This window comes from Helianthus annuus, chromosome 9 (genome assembly GCF_002127325.2).
Source record: "Helianthus annuus cultivar XRQ/B chromosome 9, HanXRQr2.0-SUNRISE, whole genome shotgun sequence".
NCBI classification, from domain to species: domain Eukaryota; kingdom Viridiplantae; phylum Streptophyta; class Magnoliopsida; order Asterales; family Asteraceae; genus Helianthus; species Helianthus annuus.
Genome location: NC_035441.2, coordinates 104,991,809 through 105,019,383, shown reverse-complemented (window position 1 = coordinate 105,019,383; position 27,575 = coordinate 104,991,809). Strand labels below are relative to the sequence as shown.

The 27,575-nt window shown below is 37.6% G+C and overlaps 1 protein-coding gene across 2 annotated transcripts; it reads right to left on the bottom strand.

Moving 5' to 3' along the window:
- Positions 1–690: 690 nt before the first annotated feature.
- On the bottom strand, positions 691–26,504 carry LOC110878069 (amino acid transporter AVT6C). 2 transcript variants are annotated; one of them, XM_035977484.1, is made up of 5 exons: positions 26,024–26,504; positions 24,818–24,970; positions 24,537–24,743; positions 23,876–24,341; positions 691–821 (listed from the first exon to the last, which is right to left on the bottom strand). In XM_035977484.1, the coding sequence occupies exons 1-5, from the start codon at positions 26,391–26,393 to the stop codon at positions 695–697; spliced, it is 1,323 nt and encodes a 440-aa protein (XP_035833377.1). In that variant the 5' UTR covers positions 26,394–26,504; the 3' UTR covers positions 691–694. The 2 variants fall into 2 exon arrangements, with proteins under 2 accessions (XP_035833377.1, XP_021982017.1); XM_022126325.2 differs by lacking the exon at positions 691–821 and adding an exon at positions 23,192–23,430 and having other exon boundaries at positions 26,024–26,497.
- Positions 26,505–27,575: the final 1,071 nt, after the last annotated feature.

Here is a 27,575-nt window from a genome sequence, read left to right as displayed (position 1 = left end):
ATCCGTAAAAGATCCGCTTCACAAAAAAAGAACAGTAAAAGAACCGTAAAAGATCCTTGCTCCAGTAGACCAGGTTTATCCAGTATATCTGCACATTTTCAAGACTTTTAACGGTTAGATACAACTGTTCATGATTAGTTGGTCGATTCTGATATAAATCATAATTTGCCAAAAAAAATCTGCAGCAAGTTAATGACCCAGCCAAAAAAACGCTAGTGTAATGACCCAGCCAAAAAAACGTTGGGTTGAGGGTAAGTCACTGAACATATTTTGTCAAGGTAAGCCCTGAACATATCACACACACACCCAAAAAGTCGAAACTCGAAAAAAATACCTGGAAACTTGAAAAAACTATGCGAAAATCAACTTCCTATAAGAACAATGCTGGTGCCGTCTTCTTCTGCTCGTCTAGGGTTTGGCGTTGTCCCCTTTGGTGTCGTGTGGGCTTCAGCGCTTCTCAGGGTAAGGGGAAGGGGAAGAAGACCGATGGTAAGGGGAAGGGGAAGAAGACCGATGAAGTCTGATGTAGGGTTTTTAGCGTGGTAAAAGGAAACCATCGTATGAAGATTATCAGAAGGGTAATTGAGTAATTTCCATAAAAAAGGGGAGATATGTAATTGTTTTTTTTGTTTGGGGAAATATGTAATAAGCCCTCTTAGGAGGGGGAAATATGTAAAAATCCCAATAAAATATATTACCAAGTGTTTCCAAAGGAACTATACAAATTGGTGGAAATGGCAACGACGCTAGTCACCGCAGCCAAGATCACTACGATTATCGCCATCGTTCGGTCTATTTTCGTCGAGATCCCGTGAATATCCCTGATCACAAAATACAAGGGGTCGATTCTGATCCATTACTTGTTGAAGTCCCTGGTGAGATACTTAGAGGTGATTGAATTCATGAAGCCTGCAACCCTCATTTTCTCGTCAGCTCCCACATACATCAAACCTTCTTTTTTGTATCTCTCGATGAAATCCCAGAGGCTTTCATCGTCCTTTTGTTTAATCTGGAAGATCACTGTGGCATCCTTCACATATCTCCTTTACTGTGAGAAATTAGCCAAGAAACCCTTGCTTAAATCATCGAAGGTTCGAATGCTTCGGGCTGGTAAGTAGTTGAACCAGATCCGAGCAGATCCTACAAGGGTTTGCATGAACATCAAGCAACATTCAGCGTTGGACCATTTCTCTATCCTTGCTGCCCCTGTGAAGATCTGCAGGTGATCTTCTGGATCTTTCGTTCCGTCGTATGTTCGTATGTGAGAAGGCATCTTTATCCTGGTTTGGAAATCGTAATCAACAATTTGCTGAGAAAAGCATGACAAATTGCTTGGTTTGTATGGTTTGGCCAAATCCTCTTCTGTTCTTGTGCCTGGGTTGTTGTTAGCATTCCTTTGGGTGGCCAGCACCTGGTTAATTAAGTGCTACCAAGGGAAGCTTACCATCATTTGGGCCATCATCTGTGGCATAAAGTTGAAGCCTTGAAGGCTTTCAGGTGCAGCTGCATAGTTCACTCCCATATGAGCACTCATGACGGCACTTCGTGCTAAAGGGAGGACAGACAAGGCTTGTTCACACGTGGTAGTTGCCGGAGGTGGAAGGCTTGTAACAGGAGATTGCAACAATTGATCCAAATTTAGCTCGTGCCCCAAAGGGTACCTGTTGCCACTGGTTGAGAGGAGAATAGAGGAAAATATGTTGGATATGGCCTTGTGTACGTATATGGACTGGGATTCAAAGGTGGGTGGCTAGGACCAGCTTCGTTTCTGGACACGGCTGGCTGTAAGCTTGTAAAAGGAAGAACCGGTGGTCCAGGTGACAATGATGGTTCTGGTTCATCATAGTCTAGCCGAATTCTTACCCCTTTATCCCTTTCCCTATTCACGTACTGGTTAAGGAGTGACCTTAACTGTAGGAAGTTGTCCGCGACCCCTTCCGGTGTGAGGTCGATACGTGTAGGAGTATTGGACGCACCGACATTAGGAGATGGAACTCCTGAACGAGATGGGGTCGGTGTCTGGAAGGAGAGGAACTCGGGGTACGTTGCTCCTGTTGGAGTGCTGCTCGGAGTTGAGAAAGAAGTAGGTATAGCCACAGGGGTTTGGCTAGTGCTGGGAGTAGAGGCACGTGGAATTTGATTTACCTCTCCCGGAGATTCTCCTTCGGACATGATGATTTCAAAGAGAACGGAGCTACACTACTTGTCTTTTTGAGAAAAATGACTAGCGTAGCCCCACGGTGGGCGCCAACTTGTTGTTACAACAAATATGAGACCAGGAGTAGTGGACAGACTGGAAAGGCACAAGACTTCAAGGGTTGAAGTTTGCCTAACGCAGGTCGTGGGGTCACCCTACGTTTGCCAGACGTAGGAGGAGGTTCACTAGTTATGTTTGTTGTTTACTTGAGATCTTTGGCTGAAGAAGGTTCAGCCTCCGATTAGGAATTAGGGTTTTCTTTTTTCGTTTTTTCTTCAATCGCCGCTCTAGGGATTCTTTTCGAAACCCTGATTGATTAAACTAGTTGTTGTTGATTGCGGTTAACTGAGTTTAACTTAGCTAGATCGATAACGCTTTTATAATCAGTTAAGGGTGGATAATTGATTCTAGGGTTTAACGGTTAAGGGTTTTGTGCTAGTATAGGGTTTCTGTTCTTGGTTTTGCTTTGATTAATTCTTGTTGCATGGTTTCTTGCTTTCGGTGCTAAAAGAGAGTTGATGTATTCTTCATGGATGAACGTAAAAAGTCAAGTCTATATCCGAAAGATGATCGTGGGAAACCACCCTTACCTTCGGGTATTGCGAGTAGAGTTGTCAACATTGATGGTACAAGATTTATGGCGCGTAGAGGCACTACGGATAATTCACAGCCAGAAGTCAGGAAGATAAACGTGATTGATGAACTCACTAAGATAACAAAGCCAGTTAGTTTTGAGACATCTGCGGATCTGGAACCAGTAGTGAGCGCTGGAAACATTGATACTGAACCGATTCAGGGCAACCGGGCATCATATGCAGAGATAGCTATGAAAAAATCGGTGAACAAAAGGGAAGTTAATTTCAGGCATCTGAATTCGGTGGAAGATAGTCAGGAGGCTGATGTGGTCATACCTCGTGAAGTTGTGCAGAAGGTTCAAGAGAGATTCGAAAATGTTCTCTATGGGTATTTCCTGGGTAATCGGCTGCCGTATCCTGTCGTAGAATACTATGCAAAAAATGTTTGGTCCAGGTTTGGGTTTGTTAAGCTGATGATGAATGCGGAGGGATTTTTCTTTTTCAAATTTGACTCTAAGGAGGGTATGGCTAAAGTTCTGGAGGGTGGGCCATGGCTTATTCGAAAGGTCCCTTTGTTTTTAAACGTCTGGTATCCTTCGGAGGTATTGAAGAAAGACGGAATAAAGTCAGTTCCGGTTTGGATTAAACTTCATAATGTTCCTCTTTCTATCTATACCGATGATGGTTTAAGCTTGCTAGCTTCGAGGCTTGGCTTGGTGTTCCAAAGAGGTTAGACAGCTATACGGCGGACAAGTGCGCTGAAAATTGGGGTCGAAACAGTTTTGCTAGAGCAATGATTGAAATTAATGCCGATTCAGAGCTGAAGGAACACATTGTGGTAGCTATACCTAAGTTATACCAGGACGGGTATGTTATAGAAAAAATTCGAGTAGAGTATGAATGGAAGCCACAACGCTGCTCATTATGCTGTATCTTCGGTCATGATGACCATGCCTGTCCTAAGAACGTTGCGGCTAAACCAAAACAGGTTACAGTTGATGATGTTGGTTTTATTAGTGACAAGCGGAAGACGGTTAAACCTGGTGGCTTACATAAAAAACAAAAGCCGAAATTTCAATATCGTCCAAAGTTCTCTAAAGTTGACCCGAGTTCATCAGGAACAAAGTCGGCCAGTATCGCTGAATCGGAAAATACGGGACCAGCTGGCAATGTTCGGATGACTAACATGTTTCAAACATTGGAAAAATTGGATGGTGATGGAGTAGAAAATCTGAATAATCTGAATATAAAACCTGATTCTCTTAATATAAGAACCGGCAGGATTAATGAGGAGGTTGTGGAAGTTACACCTACTAAAATGTCTCGTTTTATGACCATGGATTACCGAAAAGATGATTCTGAGGGAGCAAGCACTCCTGGTCAACCCGTGGTCAATGGGTAGCATTATGGCATGGAATATTAGGGGCCTGAACCGTCCCCTGAAACAATCTGAGGTTCAGTTATTAGCTTCTGAAAATAAAATTAATGTTTGTGCTTTGCTTGAATCTCATGTGGACGTCTCTAAACTAGCAAAGGTATGTAAGAATGTTTTCCGTAACTGGAGTTGGGCTTCTAATGGTGGGTTGTGTGAAAAAGGTACTAGGGTTATCTTGGGTTGGAATGAAGCGGTGGTAGATCTAATGGTTTTAGCACAAACAAATCAAGTTATTTATGTCCAGATCCAAACAAAAAATGATAAGAAGGTTTTCTTTTGTTCTTTTGTTTATGCCAAGAATGCTTACCAAGATAGGAGGCAGTTATGGAATAATTTGTGTATGCATAAGAGTTTATGTCGTGACAAACCTTGGTCTATAATGGGTGATTTTAATGAAATTTTGCATGTCGAAGACTCTCTCTATGGGCCGTCTAGTACTTCCATTGGCACTCGTGAATTTAATGAGTGTATTAAATTCATAGAGTTGATTGATTTGAAGGGGCATGGTCTTCGTTTTACATGGAACCAGAAGCCTAAGGATGGGGTGGGTTTGTTAAAGAAGATCGATCGTGTGATGGGGAACATAAATTTTCTAGATTTATTTCCAGACGCTTTTGTGTTGTATCACCCTTTCCGTGTCTCGGATCACACTCCGTGCATCCTGAAGCTTTCTAGTCATGTTGACAAGAAACACAAGCCTTTCAAATTCCCGAATTTTTTAACTGCTAAACCTGAATTTCGGCTGTATGTGGAGCAGGAGTGGATGAAGAAGGTTGATAGTGTTATGATGTTTTCGGTCATGAAAAGACTAAAAAACTTGAAGCCGCTTTTAAGAAAATTGTTGTTTCTTCAAGGGAACCTGCATAAAAAGGTGTCGGAACTTCGTATTAAACTGGATAATTTACATAATCTGATAGATCAGGACCCGTTGAATGCTTCTCTTCGGCAACAGGAAACCCTTTGTCTCAATGAGTTCCAATCGGCTGCTTATGACGAGGAATGTTATCTTAAACAAAAGTCCAAAGTTGAATGGCTTTGTGCGGGGGATTCTAATCCTAATTTCTTTCATAATGTTGTGAAAAGTCGGAATGCTAGAGGGAAGATACATAGCATAACGGATACTACTGGTACAAGATATGAAGGAGACGGTATTATGGCTGCTTTAGTCGACCATTATGCGACTTTCCTGGGCACCGAACATCGGGTAGATAGGCTGGATTGGGTCAATCTTCCTCTTAATTCTCTTGATGCAAGTGCTAGAGATCACATGGTTCGACAGGTTACTCGAGAGGAAATCAAGAATGCGATGTTTAGCATTGGTGAAAATAAGGCACCTGGTCCAGATGGGTATACGTCAGCTTTTTTCAAACAGGCTTGGGATATAGTAGGTAATGATGTTACGAATGCCATTTTGGATTTCTTTCAAAACGGTCAACTCCTGAAGCAAATAAATCATACTATCCTGGCTCTAGTTCCAAAGAAATGTAGGAATTTGGTTCACCTTTTGTAAAATATAATTACAAAATATATAATAATGAATTCGTAGGAAATATCATAGTACAATACCGGTTGCAATAACCAAATAAAAAGAATATAAAATATAATTATATATACCAATCTTGATTCAAGTCGCATCTCTGGTGGATCCTTCACGCGCACTTGATAGCATCCTAGACTCGAGTATTCATCATCTTGAGTCTAGAAAAATACTTTTTTACTACAACAAAGAGCACCCTAAAACGTTGACGATTTTGGTTGAGGCACGTGTTCAACACGCTTCCCTTAAAACAGATTCCGCGCCTCTACTAAAGACAACACGTCTGTCTCCCAAGGTACAACAGCCGAAGCAGTCTGTACTGCCGGAGATGTCTCATCGGCCCAAGGTTACATCCGGTAATTGTAGTGTTTGAACTCATGTGGTGGAAAACAAGTAGAGAGTACCCATCTCTCTAGTTGGTCTTCAAGTGTTCATCCTCCTTCTAGTATTCTTTATGTATCAAGCAATACCATATTTTTGTTGTAACAAAAAAAACACTTAGCCTACTATTTGTATAAGACTAGTGAAAAGGTTTCACTTAATTATTCACTTAATTAATCACTTAATTAGAGACTTAAAAACTCTAATAAAACTAATTAAATGTCATCAAAAGCTCTACTCAAGATTTAATCTTTTATTTACCACATGAAGATTCTAATTAATATTTATAATTTCATTAAATTATAAATATATTAAATATCCATTCACCAAATTTCCAACAATCCCCCACATGAATGGAGATCATTCAAAACACTTAAAATTTCCAATGTAACCTCGACAGTTGAGTTTTGCATACGATAGGTAGGTGTTACCCTTTGAACCTTCGCTCATGAAATGCACTTAGCTCACTAGCTCTGAGTAGATCTCGATGTCTTTGAACTCGTCTGCCGTTTGTGTAGACGACAATACACTTCACACAAGACTCTCCTTAGCCGGGTCATCTCCTCATAGTCGTGTCCAATAATGGTCGTGGAACACTTTCCTGGTTCTGCGAGAGCTCTAGGAATTGTGCCCCCAATTCCATTCGAAGCGACCCCACTTCTCTCTAACATAGGTGATTCTCCTTAGATCATTAAAAGCATTGTGGTTATCGTGATTTATCCAAATCATTTACCACATATTATGCTTAGCCTCACACTTGTCACTTTTAGGAATGGACTAGGAAGTTTATTAATCTTTATAATAAACTACCTTATTAAATGCGTAGGGTTATTCCCCCACAGTGACCTCGCTTATTCATACAATTAGGTTTTCCTATTGAACTCAATTCTTGGGATCTCCAGTCTACTGAGTTAGGTTTCCATCATATGAACTTCATTTTCCAAGGGCTTCAGTCCCATTCCACAACTTGATCTCTAATAAACCCTCAGGTTGTTGGATCCATAACATTAGCAAATAACTTTGCGTATTTGAGATCAGTTGTCATGATGTGTTCTTAACTCGTAAGTTAATTTTGCCTATTGTCAACTTCTAAGACTATAACCTCAGTGGCCATCTGAATCTGGTTATAACATATGTCTTCATAAGATACGTGTATCATTTAAGGCAAACACATCTCCATTATGCACTACGGCCTTTGTGTCCTCCACTTAGTCGTCTATTTGCAATGTTAGATTGGATTACAAAATCCTTATTGCTAAAAACAAATGCAAGACACCCCCCACATTTAAGTGTTATTGGATAACATTTAGATGTGTTAATGAGAACCAATTCTACATACCCTTATAGGGTTGTTTCTTAAATGGTTCCTCCCCCACATTTCTTGCCATTTGATCAACATTTCCATAACACCACTTATGACGACATTTATACACATATGATTGAACAAGACCAACCTTATTGTATCGGTGAATTCAACTCATATTGCATTAGCTTACACAAGCTTCCGAGCTGACCAAAGCAACACATGCCATTGTCATAAGTTTGTCACCAACTTAGAATAATTCTAATTTAACATCTAGAATAAGCTTAGACAATGAGTTCTCCTCATTAGCTTTTCGAACAAACTTTTAAAAGTTACATGTCATTTCCTTATAATGAATGAAAATTCTCTCTCAACTTTGTCCATACACAAATTCTTTTTGTGTTCATACACATTTGAATGTTTAGAGTTAATTAGTCTCCGTCAAGACCCATAATTAACCAAGTACTAGTCTAGCATGCTTTAGACTACAATACTTTAGCATGTGAACAAAAGATGCATCATTCTGATTCTTCACAGCCCTAAGGATATCATAATATCACTTTGCAACATTCATCCCTTGTTAAGGCAAAATAATGAGACTTATTCATAATCCTAAAACATCAATATTTAGGAAGGTCTCACAAATTATTGTATATAACACAAAGCTAAATTTCATCATTCATTTAAGGAACATAACTTGTTTACCTCTGATCTCCAACGATCTACCATTGACTCATAAGTACTTAAACATGAGTCTTAATCCAAGTCACTTGGTGAACACATTCATCACCAACAAGATAAATGTTTCTCGTCTACAATCACTATTATGTGTGAGATAGAGTCAACTAGATCAACACTCAACAACATGGCATTCATAATTTTTCCATAAGTGATTTGCACACATGTATTGTTATTCATTAGGAGATATGTATATTTAGGATGCTCTCCCAAATGAAGGTAAAATCTCCATATAGATCTAACAATAATCAAGTGGTAGATGCATCTACTTATAAATCTCGCAAGATTTATTAAAGGCATATAATAACATATAGTACTTTTCCTTTCATATTTTAGAATTCACACTTGTGAATTTTTCAATAACTTCTAATGAAGTATGCGACATGAATGTTGTTAGTGTATTTCATCTCAATACACTCACTACGTTCTTTCATTACTCATTCATGATGTGGTTATACATTTGATGTTTCGTCTTTGACTTTTAGTGAATGTAACAACTCTCAAGTTGTTTATGTCCAAGTATTTTCATGTACTATCTGTTTAAAACCATATTCTTTTAAACAATGTATAACCGACGTTATAATTATTTTCCACAAAAATAATTTGTACGTCACAACCATTAGTGATTTATTTCTTTGTAAAAAATTGAATGTGTTATCCGAAGATATTGAACACAAAACAATAAAATACATTGGAAACTAAATCATAAGTGTCAATCACTTTTGAAATTTAAACGGAAGCATAGACAATATGTAGACATCAAATAGCAAAGTGCTTTTATCTTCAACACTTTATAATCTGACCGAAATCTTCTCAATAATATTGTCCCATGGCATGTCTTGAGGTACTCCCTCAATAAGACTCCATGCACTTGTAAGTACAAGTTCCACATTTCATCTTGAAACTTTAAACTTGGACAATTATGCTCAAAACAACACCACGTTGTTACAAATACTACATTTAAGTAGTAAACTTGAACAGTTAAATTTGTTCACAACAACACTAAGTTGTTTTTCACCAAATAACATCCACCAGGCTGTTACTTTGTTCACCATATGCTACTTCTAGTAAGAGTAGCGAACCATTTGAATTATTAATGTTATGCAAAACTTTGTTTTAAAAATAATTTAAAACAGTTTCTTAGTTTTGCAATATACAATATTAATAATATCAATTAGGGTTATGAAAACATGATCAAACCCAAAATATCAAATGTTTTTTTTTATTGTTTAGTCTTACTACACATGTACTAAACATTTTCTAACACGCAAGTTAGAAAAAAAAAATGTTATAACAAGCACATTATAGAATCGAAAGTTTACATAAAACGTTTTCCAAAGATATCGTTTATAAAATAAACCATTTCTCATCATTTTTAATGCACACAGAGGCAATTAAATGTTTATATAAAACATTTCTGTTCATTATGAACAATCTCTAACCTCGTATTCGTGATACATATTTTCTAACACACGTGTTAGAAAATTTAAGTTATTTTATATATACAAAACATGACCAAGTTAAATCATTAATTTCATCATTAAAACTCATCAAATGCCATCAATAAAACTCTACTCAAGAGTTTCACCATATGAAGAGTTAAGAGTCTCAATAATTATAGACTTAAACTATAATAAAACTCATCAAATGTCATCATTAAAACTCTACTCAAGAGTTTCACCATATGAAGAGTTAAGAGAGTCTCAATAATTATAGACTTAAATTCTAATAAAACTCATCAAATGTCATCATTAAAACTCTACTCAAGAGTTTCACCATATGAAGAGTTAAATTAGTAATTAAAATTTCACTCAGATGGATTTAGAAATAACAAATTAAAGTTGATGATAAATCCTACACAACTACATCATCACTTTTTGGTGATTTAATTGTTGAAGCCAATCAAACATCAACTTCAATGTATGACCTTTTATTTCTAAATCATACAAAGCATTAAAATCAATGCTACAACAAATCACTTGTATAAAATGTTTACATAAAACATTTCAAAGCATTTGTATTTTAACAATTTTTAACAATTTTTAACAATCATGTTAAAATGAAAGACATTCTAACGCGCACGTTAGAAATATTAACATTTTCACAAAATGTTAATTCGACTTGCTAAAACACATATATGGTTCAAATAAATAAGTCATTTCTAATACACACGTTAGAAACTAAACAATTAAAATTGCTTCAAAACTAACGCATTTCATGAATGTTTCTAACACACATGTTAGAAGACAAATGATTACAAAAATCATTATAAGACTTATTTGTTCATACCAATCCATGGGTGGATGAAAAGTCTACTTTAAATAGAGACTTAATTAGAGACATAAAACTCTAATCAAGTAACATAAAACTCTTATTTAAAGACATAAAAAACTCTACTTAAGAGAATTTAACGTTTACAAAAAAACGTATGGTTTACACCAATAATTCTGGTCTAACACACGTGTTAGAGAATTTAACGTTTACAAAAACGAATGATTTACACTAAAAAACCCGATCTAACACAAAAGTTAGAAAAATTAACGATTCCCAAAATCGTTTCAAAACAAAACATTGGAACCAAAACTATTCGTTTTGTACCACGGTATAGGTTTTAAGATTGTATCTCAATCTCAAAAAAATCCAAACACAACAAGTTGTACTACATACATATTTCCTAAAAAAAATATATTTATAAGATCATAATCTTTAAATAAATATATATATTTTTTTATTATAAATCCTTTTGTGAACCCAAAATCCTTATAAATAAGGTTTTAAGATTATAGCAACAATCTTAGGATATCTGTTTTAAGTTTGTAGGAATTTGGTTTACCTTTTGTAAAATATAATTACAAAATATATAATAATGAATTCGTAGGAAATATCATAGTACAATACCGGTTGCAATAACTAAATAAAAAGAATATAAAATATAATTATATATACCAATCTTGATTCAAGCCGCATCTCTGGTGGGTCTTTCACGCGCACTTGATAGCATCCTAGACTCGAGTATTCATCATCTTGAGTCTAGAAAAATACTTTTTGACTGCAACAAAGAGCACACTAAAACGTTGACGATTTTGGTTGAGGCACGTGTTCAACACGCTTCCCTTAAAACAGATTCCGCGCCTCTACTAAAGGCAACGCGTCTGTCTCCCAGGGTACAACAGTCGAAGCAGTCTGTACTGCCGGAGATGGCTCATCGGCCCAAGGTTACATCCGGTAATTGTAGTGTTTGAACTCATGTGGTGGAAAACAAGTAGAGAGTACCCATCTCTCTAGTTGGTCTTCAAGTGTTCATCCTCCTTCTAGTATTCTTTATGTATCAAGCAATACCATATTTTTGTTGTAACAAAAAAAAACACATAGCCTACTATTTGTATAAGACTAGTGAAAGGTTTCACTTAATTATTCACTTAATTAGTCACTTAATTAGAGACTTAAAAACTCTAATAAAACTAATTAAATGTCATCAAAAGCTCTACTCAAGAGTTTCTCTTTTATTTACCACATGAAGATTCTAATTAATATTTATAATTTCATTAAATTATAAATATATTAAATATCCATTCACCAAATTTCCAACAAGAAGACACTCCAGATTCGGTTCTGGATTACCGGCCTATATCCTGTTGCAACGTTTTGTATAAATGCATTAGCAAAATCATAACAGACAGGATTAAGGGCAGTCTGATGTCACTAATTAGTATCAATCAGTTTGCTTTTGTGCCCGGGAAAAGGATTTCTGACAATATTATTTTGACCCAAGAACTCATGCACAACTATCATCTTCATAGAGGCCCATCTAGATGTGCGTTTAAAATTGATATTCAGAAGGCATACGACACTGTTAGCTGGTCTTTTTTGGAGGATGCTCTCAAACATTTTGGATTTCATAAGAAAATGGTGGCGTGGATAATGACATGTGTGTCGACTGCTTCTTATTCTTTAAATATTAATGGTGATCTGCATGGTTATTTTAGTGGCAAGCGTGGCCTTAGACAGGGAGACCCGATGTCTCCATATCTTTTTACTCTCATCATGGAGGTCTTCTCTTCTATGCTTCAAACAGCGGCTCAAGCTAGTTCGTTCAAGTATCATGCCCATTGTGCTAAACAAAAGATAATCAACCTCTCGTTTGCTGATGACCTTTTCATCTTTGTGCATGGTGATATTTTTTCTATTCGGAAAGTCAAGGAAGTGTTACAAAGTTTTACTGCTGTTTTAGGTCTAGTTCCTAGCCCGTCAAAGAGCACTGTTTTCTTTGGGAATGTTCCTATTCAGGTTAGATAGGAGATCCTTCAAGTTATGCCGTTTCAAGAGGGGAGTTTGCCTGTTCGCTACTTGGGAGTGCCCCTTATTTCGTCCAGGTTGAAGTCTAGTGATTGCAATATTTTGGTGGAGCGCATGGATAAGAGAATTGACAACTGGATGACTAAATCACTCTCGTTTGCTGGCCGCCTTCAGTTAATAAACTCAGTTCTCTCATCGTTGCATATATATTGGGCTGCCGTCTTTATTATCCCGTCTCGTATTATAAAGGAGCTCGAGAAAAGAATGAGGCGTTTCTTATGGAATGCGGGTCCTCAAGGAAAAGTTCATGCTAAAGTTTCATGGAAAGAGGTTTGTTTACCTAAGGAGGAAGGAGGGTTGGGCATAAAAAATATCTCTGATATGAACAAGGCTCTCATGGCAAAGCACATTTGGAGTATTGTTAGCAACAGGCGCTCTTTATGGGTTCAATGGATTAATTCCCACAAGTTAAAAGGTAGAACCTTATGGGATATTCCTAGCCGGGGAAGCTTAAGTTGGGGTTGGCGGAAAATCATGTCCATTCACAGCCTTGTTCGGCCTTTTATATGGAAAAAGATTAGAAGTGGAGTTCAAACGAACGCATGGAGCGACAACTGGTGTCAATACAGCCCATTAAACTCGTTTATCTCCCCTCGGGTTATTGCTAATGCTGGTTTTACTCTTCAATCCTCTGTGAGCGCTCTTGTTGACGATCACGGCCACTGGAGGTGGCCGCAAGCTTGGCTTGATCTTTTCCCGGTATTAAACAATATTGAAACTCCAAGTTTCGAACATCACATGGAAGACACTTTGATATGGAAAGATTTGGAGAGTAAACCTTGCCAGTTCGGTTCAAAAGAAGTGTGGGATTCTATACGAGATCATAATCCTATTGTTAATTGGGCAAATCTGATCTGGTTCGCTCAATGCATTCCTCGCCATTCATTTCACATGTGGCTCGTCATTAAAAATAAGTTAAGAACCCAGGACCGATTACAGGCTTGGGAAGTAGGAAGTGAAACAAATCTTAGGCTGTTGTGTTGTCCGCTATGCAAGTATGATCGTGACTCAAGGGACCATCTGTTTTTCCAATGTCCATTCGCATCTCAAGTGTGGAATAATGTTAAGTCTATGGTTGATATGAGTAATATCAACGAAACATGGGAGTCCGTTATGGATTGGATGATTCATCATGCTAACACAAGGAAGATAGACCACATTCTGTGCAAAATGGTAGTTGCTGCTACAACTTATTTCATTTGGTAGGAAAGAAATGCTCGTCTTTTTACAATGAATCAAAGCAGTGTTTCTATGGTGATTGAAAGAATTTTGAACATAATTAGATTACGTGTGATGGGGTTCAAGTCTGGCGGGGATGCGAACCATACAAGGACGATGAGGAGGTGGAAGATTACTATGCTTGAAGATGACACAGGCGTGGGCTAGATGATATGAGTCGGTCTTGTGTAGTCTTGGCTTTGTTTGTTTCTTGGTTGTCATAGTTTGTGTCGGTTTCGTTGGTTGTGTTTTTTCTGGTTGTCCTAGTCTCGGTATGCCAAGTCTAGCTTTGTGTATCCTATCTGATACACTTGTGGTTTTCTTTGATTATTTATAAAATTCACCGGGGTAACCCTTTACCCAAAAAAAAAGTTATGTAATTTGAAATGAAGAGAAGAGAAGCATGCATGAAGCAAGTTTTCAAGAGACAAGAGAGAAGATCAGAGATCCAAGGAGATCAACACTGATCCGAATATCCCAAGTGAATGATATGGAATGTTATTTATAGAGAAAGTTTCCTCCCAAAGGGGAAACCTTTGACCTAGTAAACCTCTGCTGCAGTAGGCTTACCCATTTAGGGGTTGGAGGCTTTGGACCTGCGGACAAAAGGCTGTTCTCTTTTGCATACGCCACTTTTGCGGCTGAGTGAAGAGTTGGTGAGTTATCAGCTGATGTGATGTGACTGATTACTGTGCTTGTTCTCTTCTGCTTACAATGTTTCGCGGGTTACGAACCCTTCAATCATTTTAACCTTTTGAGCTATTATGTGTTTTAGTCATATTATTGAGATTTGGGCTACCCCCGTCATCAACCTTCTATATTTATCTTTCTTTGGTTATTTTAAATTGATAGATTTATTTTGACAAAACAAGTTAGTTTTCTTCATTTAATAATTACTATATGATAAAATGAAAACTGAATGAACAGTATCATGTTTTCATTTTAATTAATGAACAGTATCATTCAGTTTCATTTTAATTCTTTATTTATTATGTGATATACCTTATATTCATTTATTAGACTATAAGGTATGGGACGAGTGTTGGCCCGTGGTTTGGATACAAATGCCCAAGTCACCACCCTGGGTGGATTTGGGTTTCGGCATCGCCCCTTGGGCGGGAGTTTCAGTCCGGGCGTTGGGCATGCCTAGCGGTCCTCCGTGGCCGGCTCTCATTGGCTGGGTTGGCTAAGCCATAGCGGCTAGGTTTAAATTTTAAAAAATAACCGTTTGGCGCTAGGTCCTCCGTGGCGGCGTCGCCCTTTGGGTGGGAGTTTCAGCTCGGGCGTTGGGCATGCCTAGCGGTCCTCCGTGGCCGGCTCTCATTGGCTGGGTTGGCTAGGCCATAGCGACTAGGTTTAAATTTTAAAAAATAACCGTTTGGCGCTAGGTCCTCCGTGGCCGGCTCTCATTCGCTTGGTTGGCTAGGCCATAGCGGCTAGGTTAAAATTTTAATATTGAGCAATACCTTATATTCATTTATTAGACTATGAGGTATGGGGCGAGGGTTGGGCCGTGGTTTGGGTACAAATGCCCAAGTCACCACCCCGGGTTGGTTTGGGTTTCGGCGTCGCCCCTTGGGCGGGAGTTTCAGCCCGGGCGTTGGGCATGCCTAGCGGTCCTCCGTGGCCGGCTCTCATTGGCTAGGTTGGCTATAGGCCATAGCGGCTAGGTTTAAATTTTAAAAAATAACCGTTTGGCGCTAGGTCCTCCGTGGCGGCGTCGCCCCTTGGGCGGGAGTTTCAGCCCGGGCGTTGGGCATGCCTAGCGGTCCTCCGTGGCCGACTCTCATTGGCTAGGTTGGCTAGACCATAGCGGCTAGGTTTAAATTTTAAAAAATAACCGTTTGACGCTAGGTCCTCCGTTGCCGGCTCTCATTGGCTTGGTTGGCTAGGCCATTGCTGCTAGGTTAAAATTTTAATATTGAGCAATACCATATATTCATTTATTAGACTATGAGGTATGAGGCGAGGGTTGGGCCGTGGTTTGGGTACAAATGCCCAAGTCACCACCTCGGGTGGGTTTGGGTTTCGACGTCGCCCCTTGGGCGGGAGTTTCAGCCCGGGCATTGGGCATGCCTAGCGGTCCTCCGTGGCCGGCTCTCATTGGCTGGGTTGGCTACGCTATAGCGACTAGGTTTAAATTTTAAAAAATAACCGTTTGGCGCTAGCTCCTCCGTGGCCGTCTCTTATTGGCTCGGTTGGCTAGGCCATTGCGGCTAGGTTAAAATTTTAAAAAATAACCGTTTGGCTTGGCCATACGGTTCACCCAAGTCACTATAAAACCCCCAACTCCACCTCCTGTCCACATCGCTACCCCAACCCTTCACTCCACCTACCCGAACCCGCTATCCACACTTGATACCGGCACAACGCGATGAAGGGCCGCCAACCCGGTGAGACCCGTTACTGGCCGGAAGCTTTCGCTAGCTATCGGCACAATGTGGGGAACGACCGTCACAATTTAAACGCGTGCCAACACAAGTGGCGCGAGCTACGACCGAAGCTCGACCGTTTTAAAGCCTACTACGATAGCGTCCCGGGTGGTGATATAAGTCACGAAAACCGGGTGGCGGTGGCCAACATCGAGTTCCGGGACAAGGAGCAGAAGCCGTTTGACAAGCTCGCCCTGTTCGAAATCTACCTAACGCTTTAGGCTTTTTTTGTCTTAACCGACGCAACACGTCACTCACAAGCGGGGAGGCTCGAAGTCCACGTGTCAACCCATGCCCCAAACATGAATCCTGTAATTTTTACAGTGATTAAGTGGTGAAACAAGAGTTAGGGTCTACATTCAGTCTTTGCAAGAAGTGAAACAGTTAAAAGAAGAGTTGCAGGATGATGTCGGTCGAAAACACCAATGCCTTTCGTGCAACGCGCGTCATTGAAAAACACTAGTTTTCATTAAATATGGTTTATTATATAGGGTTTTTATGGGTTTTCTCAACTCAAACGAGTTTTCATTTTATACTACACACACAAGGTTGGGTTTAATGGGGAACACCGAAAAGGTGAGAAATCGAGAAACCACTAATTTTACATGTAGAAAATCAATAAAAAAATTTATAGGTAATTATCATCGGAGACTTTTCATATATAAACACATGTAGAAACCGTTCAAATAAAAAAATGTAAAAATTTGTTTTTAACATTTTTTGAACTGTTTTTTATTTTTTAATTATATAAAACCGTTTCTACATGTGTTAATATGTAAAAACTCCAAAAAATTAGGTAAAAATTAATTTTTTAAATGTAAAAATGAACTATTTATAGGTTTCTACAGAGTATTTTTTTATGAAAATTTTGTGGAACATAAAAATGTTTTTGAGTGTTTTGAAAAAAAAAGTCAAAAAAGTGCTAATTGGATATTTAATAAAAAAAAACAAATTTCATATGTTACATATGTAACAAAACGCTGCTGATATAAAGATGACGTTACACACCCGTTACGTAATAAATTTATTTATTTAAAAAAACCTCTGGCGCTTTTTTGGTCTTTTTGGGCTAAAAACGTTTGGAAATATACATATTAATGTATATTACGTTCCATGATTTTTTTTTTTATAAAAAATACGGTTGTTTCGATAGTGTAACACAAAGTTTTCTGTGCTTTTCTCATATAAGGTGGGTTTCCAAAATAAATATAGATGGGAAAAAGTGGATGGGAACAATGAGGAAAATGGGGTAAACAGAAAGAATGTTGAGATGGTCTTGATGTGATAAACGAAGTAATATGGGAAAACAAGATAACTCCCTATGCTCTAAGTGAAGCGTGCACGAAGGTCTTAGAATTCGATATGTGTATGTTATACATGTGAAATTGTTGATTTGGGCCTAACTCAGCAACCGTAGAGTACTCAAAACTCTATTTTAAAATGTGTTCCATTTAGAACAATAAATGATAATTATACGAGACACGTAACATATTTTAATGGTCTAACTCCAAAGAAATCATTATCATCATACTCAGTAAATCCCATCAATGGCAAAACTAAGGTAAGGTATGAGGAGAAATATATCTATTTATAACTAATTTTTGTGTATTAATAGATATAAATGCAATTTAATATGACGGTACAAGGAACAACAAGTTCTCTTTAAACAAAAAAAAAGCGAATGTTCATTTTTGTAACAAAATTACTAGTGAAAGTTGAATGTTCATAATATTTATAGTGGAATTAAAAAGAAATGTAAACAAATTAAGATCCTCAATTTAATTATTGACTATTTGTTATCATTTTTATGGTTTAACACTTTAACTTGGTTGATGGTAGTACAACTCTACACAATTCAAACTCTATTTTACAACTATACACAATTCAAACTCTATTATAAGGTAGTAGTATTTTGAGGTGCTTTACTACTTACATTCGGGAATAATATTTTAATTAACTAATCAGAATTGTGTACAACTCTATTTTTAAGATCACGTTTCATTTTACAACATTCACTTTTGGCTTATAAAAACACAACCTTCCACAAATACGATGAAGAAATAAATGAAAATGAAAACCATCATTTTACTTTTGCATCTTCTACAAATAATCCTCTATGTTGCTAACTTCACCATGGCTGAACCAATCTATAGCGAAATCTTCCGATGCAAGAAAGACTCCGGCACTTATCAACCCAACAGCCTCTACAATACAAACCTCGAGTCGGCACTCAAGAGCCTACCCGCTTTAAATTCTAAATCCATTGGCGTTAAACCAAATCAAGTTACCGCTGTAGCACTTTGTGCGGGCTATTTAAATCCCCAAGATTGCAAGTCTTGCGTAGACAAAACAATCCCACTGCTTCTACAGAAGTGTCCAAACCAGAAGGGAGCCGCGGCATGGAGGATGAAATGTATGGTGAAATACGGGGAATATGCTGTAAATAATTACGATGTTTGGTTTGTTGCCAATGAAGTTAGTGGCACAAAAACTAAGGATGTTGTTGGGCTACAGAATGCCCTGTCTAGTTTGGGAGAAACGTTATTGCTAGGATTATACAAGGAGCAACCAACGGGATACGGTTTTAATAATCAACGTTATGGAAGTCAAACACTGTACATGGTTATGCAATGTACTGGTGATATATTACCTAATGATTGTACTAAATGTTTACATCATATATCTGGAGAGATTAAACGTTGTTGTAGTGGTGCAATAGCTGCAGCAATATTAACTCCCAACTGTTATATGAGGTATGCACATAGTGATTTCCGAGTTCTATAACATCATCCCCACATTCGCGCTTCACTTCATGCAAGTAGCAATTCCGATACCATTTAATATTAAACATGTTTGATAACAAAAAGCATATAAGTTAGAACTTATAATCGAGCACCTTTTTTTTAATTTCTGTAAACATCCTATATTTCTAAAAGTTTCTTCATCGATGTTAAAAACTTTTGAAGTGTGAATAAATGTATTATTGTAAATAGATTATAGTAGTCTACGGAATTATTTACGGCAATTATTTGTATTATTGTATAGCCTTTATTGTAATTATCATCTCCAAAGATAGGAGATTCCATTGTAACTCCATATATAGTTTTATTGTGAATAGAAGAGGCATCTTGAATCAATCTCTTACATGGTATCAGCCATATCTCGTTCCTAACCCTAATTTTTTTGATTTTCTTCCTGTTCTTTTCCGTCGCCACTTTTCTCACCACCAATGGCCGACTCCAAGCTCCACCCAGTAATCACCGTTTCAAACATCAAAGCCTTGATTCCCGTTACCCTTGACAACGAAGCCGCATATTACAACACTTGGGCTGAATTGTTTCGTATCCACTGCACTGCCTATCTTGTCTCCGATCGCCTCTCCCCACGTCCAAAAGCCTCTACCTCTTCAACAACCACTGACAAAGATAAACAACCAGCCGACTCCGGTTCGTCTGCGTCTTGGGAACGATTGGATGACATAGTCCTTCAATGGATCTATAGCACCATCTCCACGGACCTGCTTAAAACTGTCATCAAAACCAAAATCACTGCCTATGATGCTTGGACAGCCATTGAATCCTTGTTTCAAGATAACAAAGCCACCCGTGCTCTCCATCCGAAACAGAAATTTTCCAACACCCGGTTGGAAAACTTTCCCTCCATGACAGCCTATTATCAAGAACTCAAAGTTCTATCTGATCAACTAGCCAATGTTGATGCTCCTGTCGATGAACAAGACCTTCTCCTCCAAACTCTCGCCGGCTTCACCGAACAATACGAGACGTTGCCACCATCCTTCAAAATACCAAGCCTCTCCCTTCCTTCTTTGAAGCCCGTTCATAGCACTGCATGAATGAAACTACCAAGGCAAACCAGGCTCTTCATTCTGCCTCTCAAGCCGCAACCGTTCTCCATGCTCAAACCCGAACCAACAACCCCCACCCAACCCCTCCCCCGCTGACAACAGGTCTAACTTTTCTTGTGGTCGTTGTAACGACTCGCACAAAAATGTCCTAAAACGCTCCGTAAGTGGAAACCCAAACCCCTGAAACCCTAACGTACATGAGAAATCAAGAAAACAAGAAATTTGGGTTTCAGGCGGGCCACGTAAACCATAAGAGGAGTTTACACGGGCCGCGTCAACTTAAAAATCATTCCGGATAAGTATGAAAGCTTCACACGGGCCGCGTAAATGTTTCTCCAAGTTCACGCGGGCCACGACAGTTCGACGATGAGCGAAAACCTGGTGCCGCCACGTGTCGATGACTCAGCAACCCTAATGCCGCCTTGTTACCCTCGCGGGTCGCGTAAGGTTTGTCTTAGGACTTATGCGGGCCGCGTAAGACCCAAATTTTAGCTATAATTAGGACAGGCTACGAGCTTTCATTTTGTGTCGAAATCTCATTCTTAAAACGCCTCTATTCTGCTAAATTCGAATTTCCGCATAGGGAAACGCTGCTACGGATACAGGGTATTAACTCGATCACTGTTCAATTCTTTTCTTTCCGTCAGCTTTTATTTTTGTAAATAATAGCTCGGGATTATACCTTCTAAATCCCGAAACTCTGCCGTTATTAGGATACTAACTCTAATCACTGGTACGATACTTTATCCGATCGATTGAAACTATCCGATGGATGTTTAAGTGCTGCTCAAACTCGGGTTATACTTTGTCATTCGTCGTGAATTCGATGGATGTTTAAGTATCGCACTTTGCCATTCATTGTGAGGGTTTCTATCTCGTGATTATCGTTAAAGTTAAATTGAGTTACTACACTAATACGAGTTCCATGGTATCTAGAAATTAGAACTCGTAAGCAGAGAATTGCTGGAATACTTAATAGCTAAGTAAACTTAATAGTTAAATAAACTTAGCAGTTAAGTTAACTGAGGAGATTAATTAATCAGTTAATCAAGATTAATTAAGCTAAGCGAGATTAATTAAGCTAAGCAAGATTAATTAAGCTAAGTAAGATTAATTAAACAGCTAAGTAAGTTATTTAGTTAAATGGATAAGGAAACTTAATAGTTAAGGAAACTTAATGGTTAAGGAAACTTAATAGTTAAGGAAACTTAATGGTTAAAGGAGACTTAATAGTTAAGGAAACTCAATGGTTAAGGAAACTTAATGGTTAAGGAAACTTCCTAGCTATGGAATGAATCTACCTTACCTATAAATAGGAAGCTTAGGATTCATTTTCCTTTGTTCATTTCTACTCTCTATACGTTGGTGTTCTAACCAATAATCACCAAAGCGATGTTCTGTCCGATCGATTCAGGAACCATCTAACGAATTCCAAAGTGTTGTACTTTGTGAATTTCGTTAAATGGAATCCAAAGTATTATACCTTGTGAGTTCATTAAATGGATACCAAAGTACTGTCTGAATAAGACTATACTTTGTGAAATTCGTTAAGGTTCGAATCTCGTGATCATCGTTAGGTTTGATATGGTTTTACACAAATACGTATTCCATTCTGTTAAACTATATGTTTAACCATCCGAATACTCCCAACTATACGCTTACAATCAAAATGGAAGCTTAATCATCAGAAGATCCAAAATAATAAAGTATATGCTTAATTATCAGAAGGAGTAGAATCAAGAAGCTTGTTGTTACAAATTTAGTTTACTAATAGATTTTTATATTATATATGGTGTGTATAGAAATTTATGAAAACAAATTAGAATAGAGTACATATACCATAATAGGTTTAGGATTCTGTACATTAATCAACTTTTGTGAGAAGGGTGAGAAATAATTTGAGAATGACAAATGTCCTTTATCTTAATTAATTCAAAAGGGTGTATTAGTAATTTTCCATTCTTATCAATTAATTGATTCCAAGATAACTGCAAAAAAACTGGCGATGAGATATTTTAGGGATTGTTTCGAATTTTGTAATTTTTTGCAAAAATAACATTTTTCATGTACGCATCATTCTTCATCATTTATAAATACATGAGGTATTATGAAATCGGCAGAGACAATACAGTTGTTAACCTTCTGCGATTCTGGTGTTAGTATGCTTTGATTTTGTGTTTATGTAGTGTTTTATACATTGAATTGTTTAGGGTAAGTTGTTGTTTTAGTGTTTTATCATGAACAGAGTTATTTTTTTTTTATATATTTAGATGTATAGTGTTTTATCATCAATCAATAGTGTTATATTTTGTACAGACATCTTAATTCCTTCCATAGTATTTTATCTCCAATTAATAGTGTTATATTCTGTACAGACATCTTAATTTTCTGGTTCATAGTGTTTTATGATTATTAAGTGATTTAAATCAACAGATTATTGTTAATTAAACTGTATAGTGTCTTACAATAAACAGACAGTGTTATATCTTCATATAGTGTTTTATCAAGGGTTAATAGTCAAGGAAATCGGATAATCAACTGTTGAAGGAAAGTCGCTGGTTTTTACGAGAATGATGGGGGTTTTGGTTGTGTAGGATACAGTTACCATATTTGAAACATTTGAAAAGACATTATTGCCCTTTAATTTTACATAAGGTCCTTCTAATTAAAACACAATTTACATTTTTATACCCTATTGATCTCAACCATTAAATCAAATATCCAATGGTTTAAAACACTTCTTACCCTTTTTCACATTTTAAACACTTTTTACCATATCCCTATCTTACCGTAATATACAATGCTAATTTACTAATTCATTTAATGTTTATTTTTGTTTATTTATATGGTCTTCAAATTTTTGTATTTTATGCTATGGTTTACTATGTTAATAGTGTTTTATATTTTGGTTTTAATTAAATAAATTAAGACTCCGCAACGCACATACGCACATACTTGATAACATGTTTACGTATATTTCTTCAGTATAACGACCCGTCACAACATGCGGGACCTAAAAGCTCATTGTTATCATTTAAAATATTCTACACATGAAAAGGAAGACATACACTAGCAAACAAAGCGTTTTGCTTTTTAATGAACCACCAAATAATCTATAAAACAAACAAAAAAAAACAAAAAGAAACTAGTTCGATATGCATAATTTTGTGCTATGATTCATAGAATAGTATTGATTGTGAAATATCATAAATCATGTTTACTATCATTTTTCTTTTGATTACAATACTCGAATCTCATAAAATATATTACGAAGTGTTTCCAAATGAACTATACAAATTGGTCGAAATGGCAACGACACTAGTCACCGCAGCCAAGATCACCACGATTATCGCCATCGTCCGGTCTATTTTCGTTGAGATCCCGTGAATATCCCTGATAACAAAAATACAAGGGGTCGATTTTGATCCATTACTTATAAACGGGTGATTTAAGCCCAATTTTATGGTAGTAAACGAAGCGAACCAACATGAACCAAGAGCTTGTTTGTATTCGTTCGCTTAAATTTAACCAAACAAATAAACGAACATCAATTACATGAAAAATATAAAATACTTGAGAAACAGCCTAACATTGAAAGTATTTTTAAGTTAATTAAATACACATAATATTCTTGCATACACGTTTATGTTGGTTCATATAGCTGTAAACATATTATTAATATATTTAGTGTATTTATATAATATTTTTTTCACATGTGACATGTGTGACCTTTGTTCGTATTTTTTCATTTAACTATGTGAATATAAAATCTTGTCATGCTCGTTCGTTTAATAAATAAAGCAACTTTTCATCGAACAAATATGAAAGGAACTGTTACCTCAAAACGATAGCACCGGGGAATACGAATGCGATGCAAGCAACCGTGGTCGACCCCATGAACTGAAAGAAGTACCAAATATTCGGGAGCGCAATTGCTACGAAATAGACGAATGCCAGTAACACTAATGTGATCGACACAAATCTTGTAGTATCACTAGCTAGAAGCGATTTTCGTGGGAAAATCATTTCATCCATGTTAGCCCTTAGAATATAAAAAATCACTGGAAAAACGAGCATTAGATGTAACGCGTAGCTCAGTCTAACAATCGCGTTAACCAACAAGCCGCCAGGCGAGTTAGAAGTCTGATCAAAGTTCACTAGCATATCAGCCATGATTGATTCACCAAAAAGAAGGTAGCCCACGAACCCAACCGCCATGTAGATTACAACACTTAGAGCTAGTGAAATCCGGACTGCTGATCTCATGTTTGATTGGTCTTCTAGTTCTGCTCGCACCGGGTGAACTATATGAAGAAAAAAACCACATTAGATCATTACCCACACGGTTACACTCGTTGTCAGGTTGCACTAATATGCAATCCAACAACGCTATTTCATCATAACCACATGGTTAGACCCGTTGTTGGGTTGCAGTATTTTATATAATGTGCAACCCAACAACGGGTATCTGATCATAATACTCGAAAGTAAATTATTACTAGTAACATGGCAGGAGGAAAGGGCCGTGGCCATGACCGGTATGGTCGTGAAAAGATTAAAGTACGAAAACCCGTCGCTAAAATCAGGGAAGAGTTTAAGTTCTTGAGTTTGGCCTTCCAACATCGCGTAAACCGCCATCCCAGCGATGATAACAACAAAGACAACTGCTAACAGGATTGACACAGCTGAAGCATGAGCTAATGACTCTGTCAACAACAGTAATACACAAATCATTAGCCAGTTTGACCACAAAAGTCAAATTAGTCAAACCGGTACCAACCTACTCGAGGTAGCAAAAGAAGCGGCAGCATAACGAAGATCACGATGAACAAGACCGAATAAGCTCGTTCATTCCACCAATGAAATCCGAAACATTCTTGTAAAACCCCCGAATGTAGTACTCCATCGGATTGGCTCCCCGACAGTACATCTCCTGCAAAAGGAAATCAATCAAAATATTTGATGAATGCTATGCTAAACGTACCCCACCCCCTCTATTTCCCGGTAATGCTAAACATACCCTCTCTCTATTAATTTTTTATTTACCCTCCCCTCTACGTTATTCACCTAACAGTACATTTAGCATACATGATTACATTTAGCCAACTCCTTTTTTACTAGTGGCGGGGTCAGACGCACCTCATGTATGCTTAACGCACCCTAGGAGGGAAAACCGAAATTATAGATGGTGATAATGTGACTAATTATTATATATATATATAAAAGTTTGACCACTTAGCTATAGTGAATTTAACTTCTTTTTTTTTTTTTGCTTTTGAAAATTACTCTTTGAGCTAAATGCTATTTTAGTCTTTGTGGTTTGGGCCATTTTGCCAATTTAGTTCAAAGGTTTCATTTTTCGTCTATGGATCCAAAAAGGTTTCACCATTGCCATTTTTAGTCCACTGGGTTAACTTCATCCATGTTTTCTGTTAACGAGAAGGGCAATTCGTCCATTTTATATGTAATTTTGTTAATTAGAAGGGCAATTTGGCCATATAAAATGACCGAATTGCCCTTCTCGTTAACAGAAATAACGGATTAAGTTAACCCAGTGGACTAAAATGGCAACGGTGAAACCTTTTTGGACCCACAGGCGAAAAATGAAACTTTTGGACTAAACTGTCAAAATGGCCCAAACCACAGGGACTAAAATGGCATTTAACTCTTACTCTTTTAACTTTTAACATTGACATTTACACCGATTCAACTTTCTAAAAAGTTCGTAAAATGTTATTTTGACCCACTCGGTATAAATTCAAGTTATTTACGTTATGACCGATAAACAATTGCAAAAGCATTCAGTACGCTCAAGTGACGTTAAAAAAACGGAACCGTAACGCCGAGAATCAATTCTACTTTTCCTACATTTTAGTTGTCAAACCAATAATAATAATATTGCTTCATGTGGGGTACCTTTAGTCAACATCTTAATGAAACTAAAACTGAATCTAAATCAATGAAGAAAACAAATATCGAAACTTACCAATAATAATCAAGTAAATAATAAGTGCCCCAAAATTCGAAATCATGATACATATTTGCAACGCAACCGAACCAAACTTCCCAAAGGATTCAGCCATAACGCCGCCGTAAGTATTCGCCTCACCGGAATAATTGGTGTAGCGTAACAAGAACTCCACCGTCACCTCCACCAAAAACGCCATAATAATAATCACAACAAACCCGGGAATGATGCCCAGAACTTTCAGGGTGGCCGGGATCGACATGATTCCGGCGCCGACCATGCTGGTGGAGATGTTGAAGACGGCGCCGGAGATGGAAGAAACGCCGGAGACTTCATTTTCCGGTGGGTTTGTTTTGGGCAGAAGGGTGGTGGAGATTTCTGGTTTCATGACCCACCGGATGTTGAGGTGATGGAATTTGCGACGAATCAGTGACGGTGATGGGGGTTTTATAGAAATTTGGATAGAATTAGAAATGAATTAGAAAAAGGGTTGAGGTATGGGTCTGGGTTTGTTTTTATTATCTTAATCACTCAACTCAAGGAAAAGACATATTAAAGTGGGATCCAATATAATAATATTAATAAAAATATTAATAAAATATGAAAGAAGGTCAAGGGAGGGCATATATATCTAAGATCCATTTTATAATTATTAATTATTAATTATTAAGTTTGATGAAAAGTTTTTTTGGGTAAAGTTTGATGAAAAATTGAATGTTAACTAACTGAAAGTTTACGTCAAGATTTAAAACATTTTTTAAGAGTTAAACGTTATGTTATTCTAATTTTAAAATAAGTAACAAGGTAAGTAGACGATTTTCAATGACCATTTGGTGCATAGTCTCACCTGAAACAAAAATACTTTTCATTAAAAAGGGATTTTACATTAGTTGGTGTTTATTTAAACAATGAGTTTCCTTTAGAATTGTGGTCGGTCAGGTCACCCGTCTATGTTTGCGAGCATAGTCTTTTACCATTAGATTTACCTAAGTGACTGAACTTTTGTTAGTCGTTCAAAAAATGTAAGCATACAATTATGACTTATAAGTTATAACATCAAAATCTAGCAAGAAGTTAGACAGAGTACAAAGAACAATCACCAAAAAGAAAAAGAAAAGGTTTATTGGATTATAATAATCCAAACTTTGATCAATTGGCCGACAATAATCACAACTTAAAAAATTCCCTTTACCAGTCCCAACTTCAAGCTATTTTCCTCCACCAAACCTTTACTAACCGGGCTATAACCCAGTTAGTGTTTTGCATACGTGGCAGCTTATGTGGCACATAACCTGGTTAAATGCTAACGTGGAAGCTTATGTGGCACCATCATCATCACCATCTTCAACACCACCACCCACAACCACCGTCGGCCACCACCATCACCACCACACACCGCGACAACTTCTTCCGACTACTTTATAACTTGTTCTGGCGACCTGCAACTTACTCCGGCAACCTGAAACTTACTCCGGCGACCTGCAACTTGTTACGGCGACACTATTTACCTATGAAACCACCAGACGAGACAACCGCTAGTCATCTCCAACCTCCTGTGACCTTCTCCACC